Below are 19,955 nucleotides of genomic sequence, written 5' to 3'. Positions count from 1 at the left end.
CTGCCCGGATGTCTTATCTCCCTTAAATAAATATTCTTCAAAGAGAGACATACACTGAACAGATGGGTAAATTTCAAGATTTAACAACTTGTGGGGACACTATTAGTGTCGCATTAGGCGGCAAGCTTTATCGCCTCTGTACATCAAACAAGACTTCCCAATCTTGAAGAATTCTTATCCTAATCATTGGCAAACCTGGCCCTGGCCACGCTTACCAGAGAAAATACACCTAGGCCCTTGGAACCTGGATACCACCCCCATTTCCAGGGTCCCCTGTCCATAGAACATCTCTCCTGTGGCAGATCTGAGTGCTTCTGAGGTTCAAAGAAACAGAATGAGATAAGAGTAGGATCAGGAGATAGCAACTCTATGGAGTAACGATGATGATGATGATGATGAATGACAGTGAGATATCCTAGTGTGTGTACCTGGCACAAAACAGATACTCAATATATGTTCATCCCTCTCCCCTGATATCTCAGTGGTCCAGCCTGGTAACATCAGTTGATTCAACATCATGTTGAATAAGTTCATACAACCATGTGGCATGTGCTGTGGTCTGAGGAATCCCCAGAGTCTCTCTAGAGAAGGTTCAAGGAAAAGCCTCGAACCAGGACAAGCTCTCAGCACCCCCATCCAGTCCACACACACACTCACTCACCCACACATATAAACACATAAACATACACACACACAAACATAGAAACACACAATCACACAAATGTACAGTCATGTAAATATGCAATCACACATACACAGTCATATGAATATACACAGACACAACTACACAAAGATACACACATAATCATAAACTTACACACAGTCTTGCAAACTTACAAACACACATAATTATATAAACATACAGACACAATTATACAAACATACAAACACAATCAATCATAAACTCATAAACACAGAATCACATAAACATACAATCACACAAACCTACAAACACACACAATCATATAAACACACACAGACACAACTACTCAAACACAAATACACACATACACCTGAAAAAGATAGGAAGATGACCAGATGCCAGATTCTCACAGATCTAGTTGTGTTTTTTCTCTTTAAAATATCCTTCTTCCTTTCTAGTGGAGCCATCGACTCCTTTTTAATTGGCCAAGCAGGAGAAAGAGAAAAGAAATTCAGTATTTCCGTCTGCTCTCACTCCTTCCCCGCAGACTGCCAAGCAGTAATACTACCATCAGCCCTCACAGAGCATCGTGCCAAGTGCCAGGCATCATGCCACATGCTCTTCTCCGAGGAGGGGTTCTGATATCATCCCATTTTATGGATGGGGACACCAAGAGCTGTAAGTGTTTAAAACTTGCCCAAGGGCACAGAGATGACAAATGACATATCCAGGCCGTGAACCAAGTTCAGTCTAACTCCAGAATCCCTGGAATTTGCCACTTCAGGCAACAAGTTAGGTTCTTTATCCTTGGCCTGGCAGTTGCCTGGGGCAATCCTAATTATAGGCAGGTGACCTTGGATGTAACACAGTCTCTTTGTAGGTGTATTTGGCAGAAAAAAGCTACAGTGTATTTCTATGATACCCTGAAAAAACAATTTGTGTGGCCAAGAGCCAGAATGAACTTCTTGGAAAATCTACGACAGTTAAGTTAAGGCAAGTTTCTGACTCAACCTAACAGTTGGAAAGGGGCATTGTCAATCAATAAAGCAAATTTATTGAGCACTAAGAGGAGACATATTTTTTTTTAATTTTTATTTATTTATGATGGTCACACACACAGAGAGAGAGGCAGAGACACAGGCAGAGGGAGAAGCAGGCTCCATGCACCGGGAGCCCGACGTGGGACTCGATCCCGGGTCTCCAGGATCACGCCCTGGGCCAAAGGCAGGCGCCAAACCGCTGCGCCACCCAGGGATCCCGAGGAGACATATTTTTTAACCCAATGGGTCCTTTCCTCTGATAGAGAACTCTGGCTTTTGAGAATCTGAAGGATAACTAGGGGAGTAAACATGGCATACAGAGCATAGCTAAGGGATATAAGAGGCTCAGCTGAAGAAGTGGCGCCTCCCAGTCCCCCAGCCACCAGCAACGACCTATAATCAGAGGAATGCCTGGCTGCTACCCCTCTAGGTTCCATCTTTGGCCCACTTTCCTTTATTCACTTCAATATAATAAAGACTCCAAAATCTCTATCTCCCAGCTAAATATTCTAAGCCCCAGAATTCATTATTCAAGGGCCCACTGGCCATCTCCGGTACAATGATTATCAGTTCTCGTGATCTTCTTCCTACCCCATTCAAACTCCTTTGTCATTGGCCGCAGTGACTGGCAGCTCCTGTACCTAACTCCCGAGTTAGGTAGTTGGGTACTTAACTCTTCTCCTTCTCGCCTGCCCTACCTCCACACATCAAGATCTGGTATGGTGGAGACTGTATAACATGGTAGTTAATGAAGAGTATGGGTTTGGGGGTCAGAGAAAACTGAGTATGAATCTCAGTCCACTGATTATTAGTTGTATGACCTTGAGCAAACCACATGATCACTTTCACTCTCATTTCCCTCATCTATTACAGAGACAAGAATGCCTCCCAGAGTTATTATAATCATTAAACTAGACCACATAAACATGGCCACATGTCTGCACTGTGAAACTCCCAAGCCCACTTCCCTCCAACCTCCTACACGTTCTGGGTTTAGGTTCCCACTGTTTCCCCCTTAAGAATGAGCACCTCGGGGTCCTCCAGCCTCTAGACTCACTACCCTCAAGTCTATTCTCAAGATCACAACCATGCCATCTTTACGATGACAAACAGAAGCTCTCTGGCATGCACTGATACACCACATCCAGTCTTCCCACAGAAAGCAAGACAAAACAAAATCCTTGATGAAGTGATGGGCATAAGAAAGGTCTAGTTCACAAGGTGGAGATTAGTAATTGCTGCTACCCTTTTGTTAACTCCCCCTTTTGTTTTTAAGATTTTATTTATTTATTCATGAGAGACACACACAGAGAGAGGCAGAGACACAGGCAGAGGGAGAAGCAGGCTCTATGCAGGGAGCCCGACATGGGACTCGATCGCAGGTCTCCAGGATCACACCCTGGGCTGCAGGCGGCGCTAAACCGCTGCAACACCAGGGCTGCCCTTGTTGACTCCCTTTAAGAATATGACAAAAGTTGCACATCTTCTCCCCAAGGGGGGGAAAAAAAGCACTACTCACAAATGCACAAAATATTTAGAAGCTCCAGAAGATACATAAACCCCAGGTTCAAAGCCCCTGAATTAGAACAAACATTCTTGGGCAGCCTGGGTGGCTCAGTGGTTTTGTGCCACCTTCAGCCCAGGGCATGATCTTAGAGACCCGGGATGGAGTCCCACATTGGGCTTCCTGCATGGAGCCTGCTTCTCACTCTGCCTGTGTCTCTGCCTCTCTGTCTCTGATGAATGAATAGATAAATAAAATCTTAAAAAAAAAAAAAAAAAGAACATTCTTTGGCCTGGCTGTTAGCAACTTCAGAGCTCTTCATAAGTATATCCTCTAGGCTAACCTCAGTCGTTGAGGATTCAAAATTTGAAACAATACATTTCTTGATTTGCATGTTGGGTCTCCAAAATCTGGCAAGAGAAACAGGCAGTCAGCTCAAGGCACTTTTCCCAGAAATGGATGGCACCTCTGAAGAGTTCTTAAAGAGAGTAGCATAAAATCATGATCAGTCATGAACTTGAAACTCTCAGAAGTTTTCTTGGTCTCAATGGGTGCTGGCTAAGAAATTACACATGGTTGTCTATGGATAGGGCCCCATTGAGGTATAGGAAATACTGAGTTCTTGGGTCTGTCTGCATGACAGACCCCTCCTTTCCTCACCTGGGTGCCAGATGGCAGAAAGACTAAGCTCTCTAAAGTCACCTACAAATTGCTTAGGGGCACCAGAGCAAGAACTTTAGGACTTGTCCTCCCTGCAATGCTTCTATGCAGAATCGCTAAATCACCACCCAGATGGCTGAAGTGAGCTACATACCCTGCGGCTCATCTCACTGGATACCAGCAGAGTAATGACCAGCAAAGCAGAGCCACTAGGCACCAGCCAACTATTTCCACACCTGAGCCTGAAAATGGTGGCACAACCCTTAGACCAGCATTACTTTAGGTCCTAGGCCATTTATTGTAGCAATGTTAAGGGAAAAATAATTATTCTTTTCTCACAATCACCATAAAACTTTAGCATTACAAACAAACCATTAATACTGAAGTTGATGGGATGTCTGGGTGGCTCAGTAGTGAGTGTCTGCCTTTGGCTCAGGTCATGACCCCAGAGTCCTGGGATCTAGTCCTGCATCAGGCTCCCTTCAGGGAGAAGCTGCTTCTCCCTCTGCCTATGTCTCTGCCTCTCTCTCTGTGAATAAATAAATAGAATCTTAAAAAAAAAAAAAAAAAAAAACTACTGAAGCTGATGTTTTGAATTTGGAAGTAAGATTAAAACAGAAAATGGGGGACGCCTGGGTGGCTCAGTGGTTGAGTGTCTGCCTTTAGCTCAGGGTATGATCCAGGAGTCTGGGGATCGAGTCCCACGTCGGGCTCCCTACATGGAGCCTGCTTCTCTCTCTGCCTGTGTCTCTGCCTCTCTGTGTGTGTGTCTTTCATGAATGAATAAATAAAATCTTTGAAAAATAATAATAATAAATAAAAAATAAATAAAACAGAAAATGGCCTTGAACTTCAACCAGATAAGGTTAGGGGAACCCTGAGGGAATAAGAAGGAGATGGCAAAAGGAACATAGCAGGAAACAGGGATACAACACTCAGCAAAACTGATGGTTGGGTTCTTCCATTCTCAGAAACCATGACTAGTCCTATGCAATTTCCCACTTCAGACAGGAAGGAATGAAAATCTGCTTTCCAGTATGTTGAATTCAAATCGCTGACAATCCCTTCTCCAAAAGGAGAGCGAGTTCTGGTCACTGGGCCATGATTTCAGGCTCTCCATCTCCTATCACTACTTCCGCTCCAACCCACTGAATAAGTATTGTGAGATACATCAGGCTACTTTAAAAGGAAATTTATGTCATGTTTGCTCCTGAAGCATCACAGTGAGAATTTGAAAAGCTTGAACTTTTAGCCATCCACAGATGTTTCTCACACCAAAGCCCAGATCTTACAGGATCCTGGTTCTATGTCTCAGGACCACTCAAGGTTTTGAAGCTAGTCTCATTGGGTACATTTTCCTCTCCTTCCTTTGACCTTTGACAGTTTAGACTCTTACCTCTCTGCCAATGAGGACAGGGTCTTTGAAAGATAGAGAGCTGAGGTTGGGGCAGAAGGAATAGGAAGGGTGTCCCTATGGGCTTAGAGGTACAACATAGAAAACCATTATGGGATGTCCAGAGACTTCCACATTGACAGGCCTTTCCAGCTGGGGGCGGGGGGGGGGGGAATCACAGCCTGAATTGAACCTGTCCTGGTAGGACAGTTGGACAAGATTCTGCCCTAGTGGTTTGCTTTTTCCTCTAAAGAGTCAACCTGCCCCTACCTGACAGTGATAATCCTTTGGGTGAGCTGTCAATATCATTATCACTACCACCACCACCACCATCATCATCACAACAATAGCAACAATTGCTACTATTGTTACTATTTACTGGGCACCTACCACCTGTCAAATACACAACAGTAACTAGCTCTGCATGTATTAACCCATATTATCACTGTAACATACATATTATTATCCACACGGTACAGGTGAGAAAATAAGAACTTGTGCAGCACTGAAGTAAGCCATCAGACTCTAAATGTCATGCATCATCAACCATGCTTCACCGCCATATGTATCATTCCAAATCCACTCCTTTTAGAGAATGAATAATCAAGAACAATTAGCTCACTTTGGGACAAACTTCTCTTATCAGAAGATCTGGCACTAATTTATTTAACAAGGATCTCTGAGCAGTCACTACATTTCTAGACTTTCACTGTTTGCTCATAGACATGAACTTGATGTATATGCACACTGCCCTCAACATTGAGGGCAAACTCACCTGAAGTTAATGTCCTGCTAGCCGGCTCTAGGGTCTCTGCCATCTAGCCTGTCCTGCTAGCTCTAACCCCATTTGCCCTGCTGAACCTCTTCTTTTAGAATTTCAACAGATAAATTTGAAATATAGTCAATATATATATTAGGAAAGGGACAAACCTCCAATGCTCTGAAATTATAAACTCGCAAACCTAATCCTTACCGACAATACTTCCTCCTCAAAAATAGTAAGCAGGAGATTCCTGAAAGTAGTATTATATGTAAGATACTAATTTAAAAATTAGAAAATGTGTTTGGAGGCTAGATTACTCATCTGTGGTCATACGGCTGCTGATTCTGTAGGTTCAGCTCTGAGTGACAGAAAAACAAGACAGAAGTTGATTTCCACCACCCTCAGGCAGCCAGGCTCTTCCACTCAGCATTCCATCATCCAGGGGGGAAACTCTATGTCTTCATGGTGTCAGATGATGACGTTTCCATTCCAGTAATAAGAAAGGATAAAGAAGAGGTAGCATGCACCAAAGTTGCCCAATTTTTTTTTGCTTTGAAATTTAGAAACAAATTTTATTTAAGATCTGAAATACAATTCCTAAAATATCAACTTCTCCAGAAAACCGTGGCTACACAATAATGCATTGCCTCTATCATGTTAGAACGTGCATTAGACTCAAATACAAAACCATGAAACAAACCACCATCCTTCAACAATTTGAGCAAAGATAGAATGCCTAAGGAACAACACAGATGGACTTGCAGAGGATGGGCTGTTTTACTTCAAGCACCATAAAAAAAAGAGCACAAATGCATGGGTTTTCAGGTATATACATTAAGTTGAACTTCTGCTTACATCTCATTGGCCAGAATTTACTAATATGGCCACATCTAAGCTCTCAAAGAAGACTAAATAATGTAACCTTTATTCTAAGGAATGTGTCCAGATAACATTTCTGTCAATAGGAAGAAATGATATTGGAGAAGAGCTAACCATCTGTGCTGCAGCTGCTAAGTGGTACAATTTGGATAAGCACCCAGATCTGAGGAACTTCAGAGACCCTACTCCATCAAGAACAGGTAGGCTTTAATTCCTATTTTTATAGCAATGACCATTGGTCCTCTCTTCTTCACTGCCAAAGAAACTGCCAAGCATGATCTTAGAACTTTCTATAACATTTCATTAGTTTTCAACTCAACAGGTAGAAGCCATTTCCAAGCTAATTTATATGGTCTTTGGTGGTTTTTTTTTTTTTAAGATTTATTTAGTTATTTATTTATGATAGACACAGAGAGAAAGAGAGAGAGAGAGGCAGAGACACAGGAAGAGGGAGAAGCAGGCTCCATGCCGGGAGCCCGACGTGGGACCCGATCCCGGGACTCCAGGATCATGCCCCGGGCCAAAGGCAGGCGCCAAAGCGCTGAGCCACCCAGGGATCCCCTCTTTGGTGGTTTTAAAATGCACATGCTAATTCTTTGATACTCCTCCCTTTAAAAGATGGAGGCTAATTCCACTTACCCTAAGCATAGACTGTATTTCATGACTCACTTCCAAAGAATATATGTGGCAGAAGTGACAATAATGTGACATCTGAGACAAGGTCATAACATGATCGTTTGTTCTAGCAAAAGCCAAATTCCCATGCTTTGAAGTCTCTCAAGCAGTCCTATGGAGAAACCCTCATGGAAGGGAGGGGTCTGGCCAAGAGCCTTGTGAATCAGCTTGAAATTGGATTCCCCAATCCCATTCAAGCCTTCAGATGATTACAGCAACCATGACTGCAACCATGTGAAAGCCCCTGGGCCAGACCATACCTGAATTTCTGATCCACAGGGACTTAGAAATAACAATGTTTTTTTCTATGTTTACTTTAAATCTGCTTTTGGAGTAATTTGTTTCACAGAAATATAATAATTCAGGCCTCAATGTAAATTTAGTCTTCTTTTGGCTTGAAAATTCGAGAAAGTAGAAATGATCATCTTGGTAGCAAAAACTTTTTTTTAAATGGCTGATCCCAGCTCAGCACCTGATTTTAAATGATTTGGAGCTGTGCTTAGATGAGATGCCCTGGATGCCACTGTGAAAAGGAAAGACCAGGGAGACATCCCTGCTAGAACATATTGCTAATATCACATCCCTGAGTATTCCCAGGAAGCAGCTGAACCTGCTGTTAGCCAATTACCACCAGGAGAAAGAACTTGGTATCAATGAAGCCAACATCAAAATCATGAGTTTTGGCAAATTCTCTCCAGCATCCAGATGGATAATGCTGAGCAATTCTACTCCACAGGTTAACTTACTTAGTTATCTGGGGAAGCACTATGGGGCTTAATTATCTCAGTAGATCTGTTAGGATGCATTTCTGTCGAAAGTGGAATATTCCGCAGGAACAGTATCAAGGTTATTTTATGATAGATATGGATGGTTGATAAATCCTATTCCTCAAACATCTCATCAAGGTCATGATTTATTTTTTTATAAAGATTTTATTTATTTATTCATAGAGACAGAGAGAGGGAGAGGCAGAGACACAGGCAGAGGAAGAAGCAGGCATCATACAGAGAGCCTGACGTGGGACTCGATCCAGGGTCTCCAGGATCACACCCTGGGCTGCAGGCGGTGCTAAACCGCTGTGCCACCAGGGCTGCCCAAGGTCTTGAACTTTTAGACCAAGATATCTCAAGCAGGATTCTCAGAAATAGGAACCAGAGAAACATGTTCTATAGGGGGTTCTTAGAATCAGCCAGTGGAAGAGTTTTTAAACCACAATTTGTCCCATCTCTCTCCATCTGGACAATCTAAAATTAGCTCCTCATCCTTCATTCAGAATCACCACCATCATAAAGCACTATTACTAGTGGAAATAGGTTAAAAAAAATTTTTTAATCCTCAGAAATTAGCCACCAATGTCTCTGAAATAATACAAAATACTTTTATATTGGGTATTTTTATTATGGGCCAAATGTCTCCTGTTCAAAATGAGATGAGAGAATTTTTCTTCCAATGGGGCACTTTAGGCTATCACTGGAATAAGGTAACTAGTATTGCCTCCCTGTCCTAACCTGTTGAAAGCTGGGAGTTAAATTTCATGCTCATTCACAGTAACTGCATTAGTTTAAGGGGCTGTCATATTTTTTTTTCTCCCTCTTTGTATGTGGATTTTTATTTTCTATTTCTGTTCTGACAGCCTTTGCAGTTTGTTTCTTCACTTATCATATGATGTCTCGATCACATTTGGAAGCAGGCAGCATATAAATTACAAATGAATAAAATGAAAGTGGCAGGGTCGGGACTCAGGTTTCTTTCTTGGACACAGCTATCAAAATGCATTTTCAGAACAAGAGGCAGGAAACTCGAAGACTTAAGCAAATGTCTCTTTAAAGAGTGGGCCCTTGGAAGCAAGCAGCTGCCATCAGAGAAATCCCTCCTTGGCTCTACTGACAGAGCTTCATGGCTCTCCACCAAAGACTTCCCTCTCAAGGCTCAAAGGCAGGTCAAGCCTCCAGGAGGAAGGTACATAGATAGATAAAAGACTCAGTTGTAAGACTAATTCCCAGCTCAGGAGCAGAGCTGTATATCTGGCACTCCCACTCTTGTTGGATGATGTGGTTCTTTGTGTAGGTTTTATCACCTCCTCTGGAGGAGAGAACTCGGAGCCCTCAGCCTTCTCAGATAAGAGTGGTGAGTCTCTCTTTTTATGACAGTAACGTTTCTACCTCCTTAAAACCCCTCTTGAAAAGCCTTAGAGGGAAGTGTCTCCAAAAAGGCAAGTTAGGGTGTGCCTCTTGGATTTTTAAATCAACCAGCAAAACTAGAGGAGCAAGGGGGGGGGAGGGAAGGACAGGCATCTTCTCTACAAGAAGATGGACCCATGGGTGGAGGTGGGGAGGGGTCCTTCAGAGCTCATGACACAGGAGCCACCCCTTTCTAGCATGAAATCATGCTCATCACCAGCCTTTTCTGGGCTGCAGTGCACCTCTGCTCTCAGTAAAACACGCTGGGCTCACATAGAGCTTTAAAAATATCTCTCCACCCACTGAAGTTTGATTAATCAGGCAAGTTCTCACCCATGTGTCACAGTGGTGGCAGTGATATATATGATAGTGACATGAGGTTGCAGGGAAGGCACAAAGGGTCTCATCTGGTAGAGAGGAGGATTCATAGCATAAACGTTAAAAAGCACGGGTTCTGAAGCCAGGTGACAATCTGCATCCCAGTTCCAACACACACTAGTTAGCAACTTTGGACAAGGTTATTTTACATCTCAATTTCCCACATTTGCAAAAATGGAGTTGATAACAATACCTCCATTGCAGAATTATTGAAAGGATTAAGTGTGTTAATTCATAGAAAGCATTTTGAACAGTTCTAAGCACAGATTACTCTCAATAAACTTCAAGCACTCAATAAACTTCAGCTGTGATGATTATGATGACGGTGACAATGACAATGTTGAAATTTAAAAGATGGGTCCCAGGAGACAGAAGCAACTAGAACAAAGGTAGAGAAGCAGGAGAGATCATGAGGTGGTAAAGAACCATCGGGAAGGAAAGCAGGGAGTCAAAGCAGACAAAAAGAAAGGGTCCAGGGCACATGGGACTTCCTTTGTTACAGAGTTTCACTATGGCTCAAACAGCTATAGGTTGTGGAGAGTCATCTAAGAATTATAAGCAAAAATGAAATAGTGGGTCAAGTGCTATCTTAGTTGAAAATTACTTTTAACCTGGATCCCTGGGTGGCGCAGCGGTTTGGTGCCTGCCTTTGGCCCAGGGCGTGATCCTGGAGACCCAGGATTGAATCCCACGTCGGGCTCCCAGTGCATGGAGCCTGTTCTTCCCTCTGCCTATGTCTCTGCCTCTCTCTCTCTCTCTCTCTCTCTGTGTGACTATCATAAATAAAAATAATAATAAAATAAAAAGAAAATTACTTTTAACCAATTCAGGTAAAAAAAAATAAGATAAAATTATTAATAACAGACATCCTGTAACAAAGTAACTGGTATAAAACTAATACTCCCACCATGTACAACCGTACAACTGAACAAAATAAATATAAAGCAACTATTTTCAGGCCATAGACAACAGGTGGCCCATGACTGCAGGTGCAGGGAGAAGGACACTGACCCAGTGAGTCCTGTGGACTATTTCCCAACCACAGCTCATGCTTTAGGGTAGCTGAAGGAACTAGACCCTTGTGGGGTAAGACTGCAGAGAGAAAGCCCCAGGAGTCTGCATGTGGGTTTCCTATGAATACTTAGTGGAAGGCTGGACCTCCCATGTATAAATAGGGATTAAACCGGACTTACCAGGAAGCAGTTACTCTGAGATTGAGAAGAGAAAACAGATACTAGAATTGAAGCAGCCCTAGAAGCAGCCCTAGGAGTCTGAAACACCTCATTAATACCCTAGGCATCCAGCTGAGACACTAGAAGGACCACATCAAAAGAGTTAAGAATACACTCTAAAGGCCTTCTTTAGATCCACATGATCAAAATCTAAAACTAAGCCCTGAGAAGATCTACAAGGAAGATGGAGTAAGGAGGCTGAGTCCCTGCCCAGTTCGAGTGACTTGGAAGATGCTTTGGGATTTCCACAACTCTACCCTAAATGAAGCATAAAACCAAACTGACACAACTTGAAAGCAGTCAGCTAATAATTAAACTATCTATTGGAGCAAAAATCAGCACTCTTCAGAGAAAGATAACAGAACACAGAGTCTCTATATCAGAGCATTCAAAATGTTCAGTGTACAACCAAATATTAACAAGCATACAAAGAAATAAGAAAGTCTTAACATAATCTAAAAAAAAAAGACAATAAAAACCAACCCCAAGATGGCCTAGAGCCTAGATGTTGAATTCAAATACATAAAGACTTTAAAGAGCTGTTATAAATATAGGAAAATATTTCCAAATAATTAAAGAAAAATATTATTTCAATGAGTAAGCAGTTGAGTGTTTCAATAGAAAAATGGAAACTATAAAAAAAGAACCTAATTAAAACTCTAGAACTGAAAAATATTGGGTGCATGCTTCTGTTTTAATGTGTGTGTGTGTGTGTGTGTGTTGGGAAAAAAAAGGAGACAAAGAGAAAGCATATGTTTTAATATTAACAATCAGATGAAGGTATACTGTACTTTTCAAACCTCTATGAATTTAAAATTTTTTTAAAGGTGAAATAAATATTAAAAATATATACTTATATATTTGTGGGCCAAGAAGAAAAAAGTGATAAGCAGTGGGATAACCTAATGGAACTGAACTGATCCATGAGTGATGTTGTAGATGAGGCCTAAGGAGATTTAACTCCTAATGACTATAGTCAGGGGCTGGGGACCTGGCCCAAGACAACAGCAATATGATCAGAGAAGAAGGAGCAGTTTCAAGAGAAGTCAAGAGAAGTCAAGATCTGCAACACTTTGCCAATTTTATGTGGAGAGTGAGTGGAAAAAAGAGGAAACAAAGATGACTCCCAGATTACTGTTGTAGCTGTCTATACAGGACTATAGGTAGCAGACCTAAAAATTCAGAAGGGAAGCAGGGATTGAAGATATATATCTTGAGGCTATGATCAGCACGTAGATGTTCATGGAGACCACAACAAGAAACAACCCCAGGAGACAAGAGTGTGTAAGCAGTGAGCAGAAGAGGAGGGGCAGACAAGGAACCATAGAAATGACACAGAGGCAGAAAAGAGGTAGGAGGATAATCAGCTAGTGACATGGATGCCAGAGCAGTGACAAACTTCAAAACCAAGTGTGTGAGCAACACTGCCAGATGCTACAGAAAATCCAGAATAAACACTGAGAGTCCACTGGATTATTCGACCAAGGGTCATTGAGAAAACTGAGCTGTGCTGATACACTGAATCTGGGATGATCTAATACAAGTAAACCAACTACTGAAACGGGGCTTCGTGATGGAAGGGTGGTGGGCTGATTCATCTGTTCCCAGAGCTCAAATTAAAATACCCCGAAAAATCTATGTATGAGCATATCACCAGATACAGTCATTTTGAGATGCATACACATGCCAAAGGTTGAGGAGAATTTTCACTATTGGCAATACCAATGGAACTGGAGAGACACAATTTCCCCCCATCCTGGGAACTACAGTGGTGCTTGTGGCAGGAAGACACTAACTCACCACCAACGTTTGCCCCTGCCAGGGACCCAGAGGCTAACTGACCAGGCCATCAGGCAGTCACTCCCTATTTCACAGCAAGTGTTTTCCATGGTGACCTACTCCCCAACCCAATCCAAACCCACCCAGCAGCACCCCTTCTCTAAGCTCATTCAGGGAACACTACTCTCCAGGAGGAGCAACTGGAGCCATGGTTGCTATGTCCCATTCGGGATCATATCAGAGAAAGAGAGAACTAGGGCGTACCTGGGAACACTGAATGCTGGATGCTAGTTTGGGAACAGGAAGAAGAGCAAGAGAATGGAAAAAAGCAAAGGAGTTACAGAATTCTGTGGCATAGGAAACAAACCCAACAGTAGGGGCAATCAAGATCCCACCTCCACCCAGCAGCCATGGACTAGATGAGTGTTTTCTAGGAACTGGACTCTCCAGCTGGGGCTGATAAGGGGGAAATTATCCCAGGTCCGAGATAAAGCAAAGATAGAACAAAGAAGGCTATAGATTCTCTACAAACCCTGTTTGCTCACAGATTCTGGGCCCACAAAAAATTTTATTGAGTCACAAAGCAGAACAGAAAAAAAGCAAAGGTACCATATGAAAACATCTTCTAACGCAAAATAAAGGTCTTATCAGCTGGAAGACATGGGGGGAAAGGCTTTTACATATGTGTATGAGCATATATGTCTCTATATACATTATGACAAGAAATAGGAGAGATTTCCACAAACTGTGTCCAAGTTGTTCTCAATAAGACAAAGAGTTGAGAGAAAATAAAGAAATATGGCCCCGGGAAAGCAGGAAGACAGAGCCATGAGGAAAGCACATCTTAAGCTGCTGCAGTGACAAGGATGGGGGGACAATGAGATTATATCCTAATAGCTACAAACTGGAAACAATTCAAACACTCATTGAGAATAGAACAAATAATTAAAGTATGAAATATTTATATATGATGGAATACTATCTATTAATGAAAATGAATCAATTTCAGGTACCCTCCAAAACATGACTGAGTCTCACATATATGTTAAGGAAGAGAGACTGGAAACCAAAGAACAGCTATGGCATGACCCCACTGAGCTGAAGGGAAACACAAACTGGGCTGAAGGGAAACAATGAGAATAAGCCAGGGAGGCACTGGGATGGACCTCAGGGTGCTTCGGGGTGCCAGCAATACTACCATCCTTAACCTGGGTGGTTATTGCATGAGTGTTTGCGTTCAATAATAACTGAACTGTGCATTAATACTTTTCTGTATTCTATTTTGACCCAAAAAAGGTTTTTGTTCAAGATTTTATTGATTCATGAGAGACAGAGAAAGGCAGAAACACAGGCAGAGGGAGAAGAAGGCTCCCTGCGGGGAACCTGATGTGGGACTCCATCCCAGGACCCTGGGATCATGCCCTGAGCCAAAGACAGATGCTCAACCACTAAGCCAGCCAGGTGCCTCCAAAAAAGTCTTTTTTTTTTAAAGGAACGAGGACTACTGAAATAAAAGTAGGCTTTAAAGAAACTGAAACTTCATCCATAATGAAAATATGCTCTAAAGGCAGAAAAAAAAAAGTTTAAATGACCATAGACCAAGTAAAGTAAATCAATGTAGAATACAAACTCAAGAAAGAATGCAGGGTGCAGAGAACGATGTGAGAAGAGACATATAATGTGGAGGACAAAAAGAGTGAAGATCTAGGATTAGCATGGAAGGCATGAAATGCCCACACTCAGACATTTCACAGTTGCCACGAGGGAATCATGAGGACAGCAGACTCAAACATCACAGACATAACAGAAGGGGGACGACTAGATTATAACCTAACAGCCCCAAACTGGAAACCCAAATATCCATCCTGGATTGAATGAATATAGAAACTGGAGTATATTGACATCCAGTGTATATTCACACCATATATGAATGAAAATGAATGAACTTCAGATGGATACAAAATGAACGATTATGATAGCATCACAAGCTTATTCAATAGAGAGTTTTAAGAAAACAGCTTTTACAAAATTATAATTCTCATGTCTAATAAAATTCCACATAATACAGTCTTAGAAGCACAAGATACTGCTAATAAATGTATATACATACATTCCCTGGATAGGTTGCAAATTCCTTGGAAACAGTTAATAATATTCTTATTTGATTTCCTGCTCCACCCAGAAAGCATTTGGGTAAATATTCCTATATTAAATGAATAAACAGGAATGGACCAATGGATGGAAGGAAGGAAGGAAGGAAGGAAGGAAGGAAGGAAGGAAGGAAGGAAGGAAGGGTCTTGACCAGTTCATCCTTGCTGAGTTTGTTAGGTGATTTTCAACTCTAATCTGGCCAACTTGATGCAGCTTTGCATAATTTCCTCCTGAGCTTTGTTTAAAAAGAAATAGAAACTTGCCAGAGTAAATGTCAGCTGGAGATGGCCTGCACAGCAAGTGGCTCTTTTCATGCCTGTTCTGGGAGGGTAACCACTCTGAACTGCGAGAGTTTGGCCCTTACACCAAAGGGGCATTCATCCCTGGTGAAAAACCCTAGCCAGGTGGAGGAACCTGTCCCCCCATTGGCGATACCTAAGCGGGGGCTGCAGCCACAGAGAGGTAGGGAGGGGGGCAAAGTGAGGAAGATGGTACCCAGCCAACAGATCACAAAGGATGGTTTGATGTCCACCAGTGTCCAACACATCAACTCCCTGCACATACCATGTGTCTCTGAGGATAAACGAGCAGTAGCAGTACTCTAGGCTCAGCTTGTCCTAAACAGCCAGCAGGCAAAGCCTCAGACACGTGCCTTCCACGAAAATCAACCTGCACTTGGTGTTCAGACTCTGCCTGCTTGCTCTAAACTCAGCACACATCTGCACAGCCCTGCCCAGAGCCCCAAGATGCTCATCATAAAGCATGAGCAGTCATAACTCAGGGTTCACCTGTGGCCAAAAGTAAATAAGTAGAAGGAATCTTCCATCAGAAAATAAATGGCCCTTCTCCAAGCTGTGAACCTGGATTATCCTCCTGAAGGACAAACACGGTGTCTTCAGCAGCCAGCCTCGGGCCTCAGGCCCTAAAGCCTGGCTGGACTCCACCGGTGACCCCGCAGGGCCCCCACCACTAGGCCCACCCACCTAGCCTTGCAGGCTGCTAGAATCTCTCCAGCTTGGGCACCTGGGTGGCTCAGTCAGGTAAGCACCTGCCTTTGACTCAGGTCATGATCCCAGGATGCTGGGATCGAGTCCCACATTCGGCTCCCTGCTCAGTGGGGAGTCTACTTCTCCTTCTCCCCCTGCCTGCTGCTCCCCCTGCTTGTGATCTCTGTCAGATAAATAAATAAAATCTTAAAAAAAAAAAAAGAAAAGAATCTCTCCCCACTCTTCTCGCCTGCTGAGAAGGCACCTTTCAGCCCGTGCACTGCCTCAGCTGCTTGCCCAAAGACGGGAAGGTGGTTGTGCCAGCCACCCCAGGGGGCCACAAACTCCAGCCCACTGTCCTCTTGAAAGGCTGTGCACCCTGGCCATGGCCCAGATTTAACAGAGAAAAAAGCCGATGATGCTCTGAGGAGATACCATCTCTTGATTATTCATGACAAAGCTGAGAGGGAGGAGGAAGGGAAAGGGGAAGGCAGGGTCTGTGAAAGCCACAGGTGATCTCCAGAATTCCTTTATGAGTAACGTCAGCCCCTTTAAGAGTTGCCCCAAATGAGGGACTTTCTGCCCTGTGTTCCCGGCCTCCACTCAGTGAGGCCTTCAGTCCCTCCTGCTGAGGGCTGAGCCCAGGGACCTACTCACCTGAACACCAGTGCAAACCCACCCCCCATCAAGGCCCCATGCTTCCCTAATCTCTACTGGGAGTGGCCTCGCCAGGTGCCAGGAGGCCCAGCCACTAAACACCCTGGCCAGGCTTTGGCCTCCTTTCTGGTCACCTCCCTTTGGGGGCCGTCAGGGGCTCTAACTGCCTGTTTCTGCGCCCCCCGTCTGAAGATCCTTGGCCATCTGGAGGCCAGGTGCTCCAGGGTCCTGCTCTCCTGTCCTGCCACCAGCCTCTGTGCAGACTGCAGTGAGCTCACTGCACCCCTGCTTCCTGCAACACCCCACCCCTCACCTCCCCACGGACCCAGCCCAGCCTCAGCTGCTTTACCACCTGCCAGTTCTCTAGCTAAGCAAGCAATCAAACTGCACAAGAGCAGGAAAAGCTATCCGGTGACCCCATCCTCCACTTTCCTCCACTCCTGCCAGCTCAGGAGCAAGTGTGGCTTTGTTGGCTCAGAGCTGAATTTCCCCACCTTCTTCATGTGAGTAACGACCGTGAGGCTTCCATCTGTGCACACAGACAGCACACTGGTCAGACCATTTCACTTAAAAGCAAATATATGGGGCATCTCGGGTAATTGTGACTTCTCTGTTTTAGAAAGCAAATTTTGACTTCATGCTTTAAAATGGTGTTACAAGGAACATGGCATCCCAAAACACTAGGGAAAATGGATTCTGGCTCGGCCTCAGCAGGTGCAGCACCCAGGCAAACAAACAGCTGGCTGAATCAACCTAATTCTCGGTTCTAGAAGAAATAAACTCCTTCTTCCTTGGTTTAATGTTGTTGTTTAATCAGGGAGCTAGTTGACCAGTGGAGATACAACAGGGCACTGTCCCAGGATGAATACAGTCATGGTGTGCCCAGGCTTGTTCTCCTCCCTGAGCCTGCCCCGGACACCAGGGCTACACTGTGCTACAAAGGAACAGAAGCAATTAAAATAATTGCTGTCTGTTCCCACCTAGACACGGCTTCCAGATGATTCTGATCTGGGCCGGATTCAAAGCACCGTGGCCCCAAGTCAAGAGCAGGGCTTTCCAGCCATCACCTCCCGGACAGCTGGGCCCCACATAAATGCCAATATGGAAATATGGCAAGGCCACTGGTGGGAAAGACTCCATAAACTGGAAAAGATATTTTGGTAGTTACAAGCTATCCCCTCAGTCAGCAGACACAGAAACCAGAACATTCACTGTAGATTTTTTTAGGCCACAAAGTGGGTTCCCTACAAAGAAGCCATTTGTGCAGAAACTACCTCTGAGCTCTTTCCCATCACAGCACGGTTAGACCTGGCCGCACAACTGGCGGCCAGAGCCTGGCGCGCTCACCTCAGATGCACAATAGCCTCCAGTGCCCCCCATGGGCAGCCAAGCTCCCAGACAGGGCGGGCTCCTTACCGTCCAGCTCCTCCACGGAGATGTTAGCAAGCTGCTCGCTGTCGCTGCCAGCAGACAGAGATCGGTTGAGGTAATTCCCCTTGTACAACAGGCCGGCAGTCACATGGTGGAAAGGCATCTTCCCCCTGTTCACAAGAGAAGCAGGAGCGGGGAGAGAAAGGTGTCATTATTCATTCCCTCTTTCTTTCCTGAAAGGGCCACCTTGGTTTTCAGATGGCCAGTGTCATTTTTCAAATAACAGTCACATTTCTAGAGGGAAGGTCAGCAAATGCCAGGGTCCCCATGGGGACCTGATCACTCCCCAAATGATCTCCAGATCTATCACTTTCTTCACTTTACACCTTACTTCATTTTACCAATTTAATCACGAATCTGGCAGACTGTGGGCCACCATGGCATCAACAAATCCTGTCCCTACAAACAGGAATGCCTCTCCACTCCTTTCCTTGGCCTGATAAACTCTTTCTCAGTACTCCTCAGGACTCATACGGAACATATGTCCCAGAAGCACTGGGCTCCCCAGGGACTGGGTGTCTTCACTGTGACCGTGTGGAGATCCAAGGGTTTCACTTGTCCCCGGTAAAACAGATGATCCACTCACACAGCACTTGAACCAGGTGGGAAAGAGCAGGCCCTAAATAAATACACACAACCTTCTGTGCCTTGAAGAAGCAGCCCCCCAAGGCTGACTGGGATGCAGACACCTGTTGGCCAAAGCAGCTTCGGAACACAGCCCTCTGAGACGCCACTCACACCACCTGCCCTGGTGTAACATTGAATGGCACCTCAGGTGCCCCCGAACAAAGCAGCTCCGGGCAATTGCACATCCCCTGGGCCTAGACCAACAGACCCTCTAGTCAAAGCTTCTCTGCCCAGATGCCAACCCTGGAACTTAGGAGTTCCCACCAGTGTGGTGCAGGCTAAGGAGGGAGGGAGGAAAGAGAACTGGTAAGGAGATGGAAAGTGCAAGCACTGAAGAGCTAAAGTCAAGGCAGATAGGACGGTGGGCTCCTCTGCAGCAGAGAGAACATGACTGTTACACTGAGTGAGCTGCTGGGCATGTCAGGAACCGTGTTCTGCTTCCCCCATCTGGAAAGGGGGCTACAAGGACTGATAGAACTTTGGGTGGGATTAGGGAATAGGTGGGAAGTACGGGGAGTCAATTCTAGGCTGTGGGTAAAGGACATCTGTTTACAGACCTCCAGGAATGTGAATCAGGCAGCAGTAGAAGGGGTAATCTCCCCATCATTGAGAGTATTCAAGCAGAGACAAGGGCCTCCCTGCCAGGGTCCTGTGGGAGAGAAATAATCCCTGAGCTCCCTCCCCAATCCTCATTCCCACGTGTACAGTCCCATTTCTTTACTGAAGTTTGCATCTGTACAATCAGTGGGGGCAGCCCAAGTGGCTCCTCCAGGCACTGTGGAGTGACAAGGTGTAAATTACAGCAGGTCTCTGAGGAGGACCACGCAGGACACCCAAACCTTGGTGTCCCTCAATCCACATTCATGACAACAACTGTCCTAATCATGGGACATTGGAGCCAGGGGGCGGGGGCTCCTGCCTTCTTTTCCCTGGGACACCTCTGAGCAACAAGCCTGCAGGACATGCCACGTGCCCCC

General features: G+C 44.5%; 1 protein-coding gene across 12 annotated transcripts in view; it reads right to left on the bottom strand.

Moving 5' to 3' along the window:
- Positions 1-19,955, bottom strand: part of CALN1 (calneuron 1) — a 522,356-nt gene that overhangs the window by 350,049 nt on the left and 152,352 nt on the right. For all 12 annotated transcript variants that reach the window (XM_035718174.2, XM_035718175.2, XM_035718178.2 and 9 more), the window contains one exon: positions 18,337-18,461. In XM_035718174.2, the coding sequence (XP_035574067.1) occupies positions 18,337-18,461 (125 nt within the window). The remainder of the gene's footprint in view (positions 1-18,336; positions 18,462-19,955) is intronic.

This window comes from Canis lupus, chromosome 6 (assembly GCF_003254725.2).
Source record: "Canis lupus dingo isolate Sandy chromosome 6, ASM325472v2, whole genome shotgun sequence".
NCBI classification, from domain to species: Eukaryota; Metazoa; Chordata; class Mammalia; order Carnivora; family Canidae; genus Canis; species Canis lupus.
This window is presented reverse-complemented; position numbering and strand designations above follow the sequence as displayed.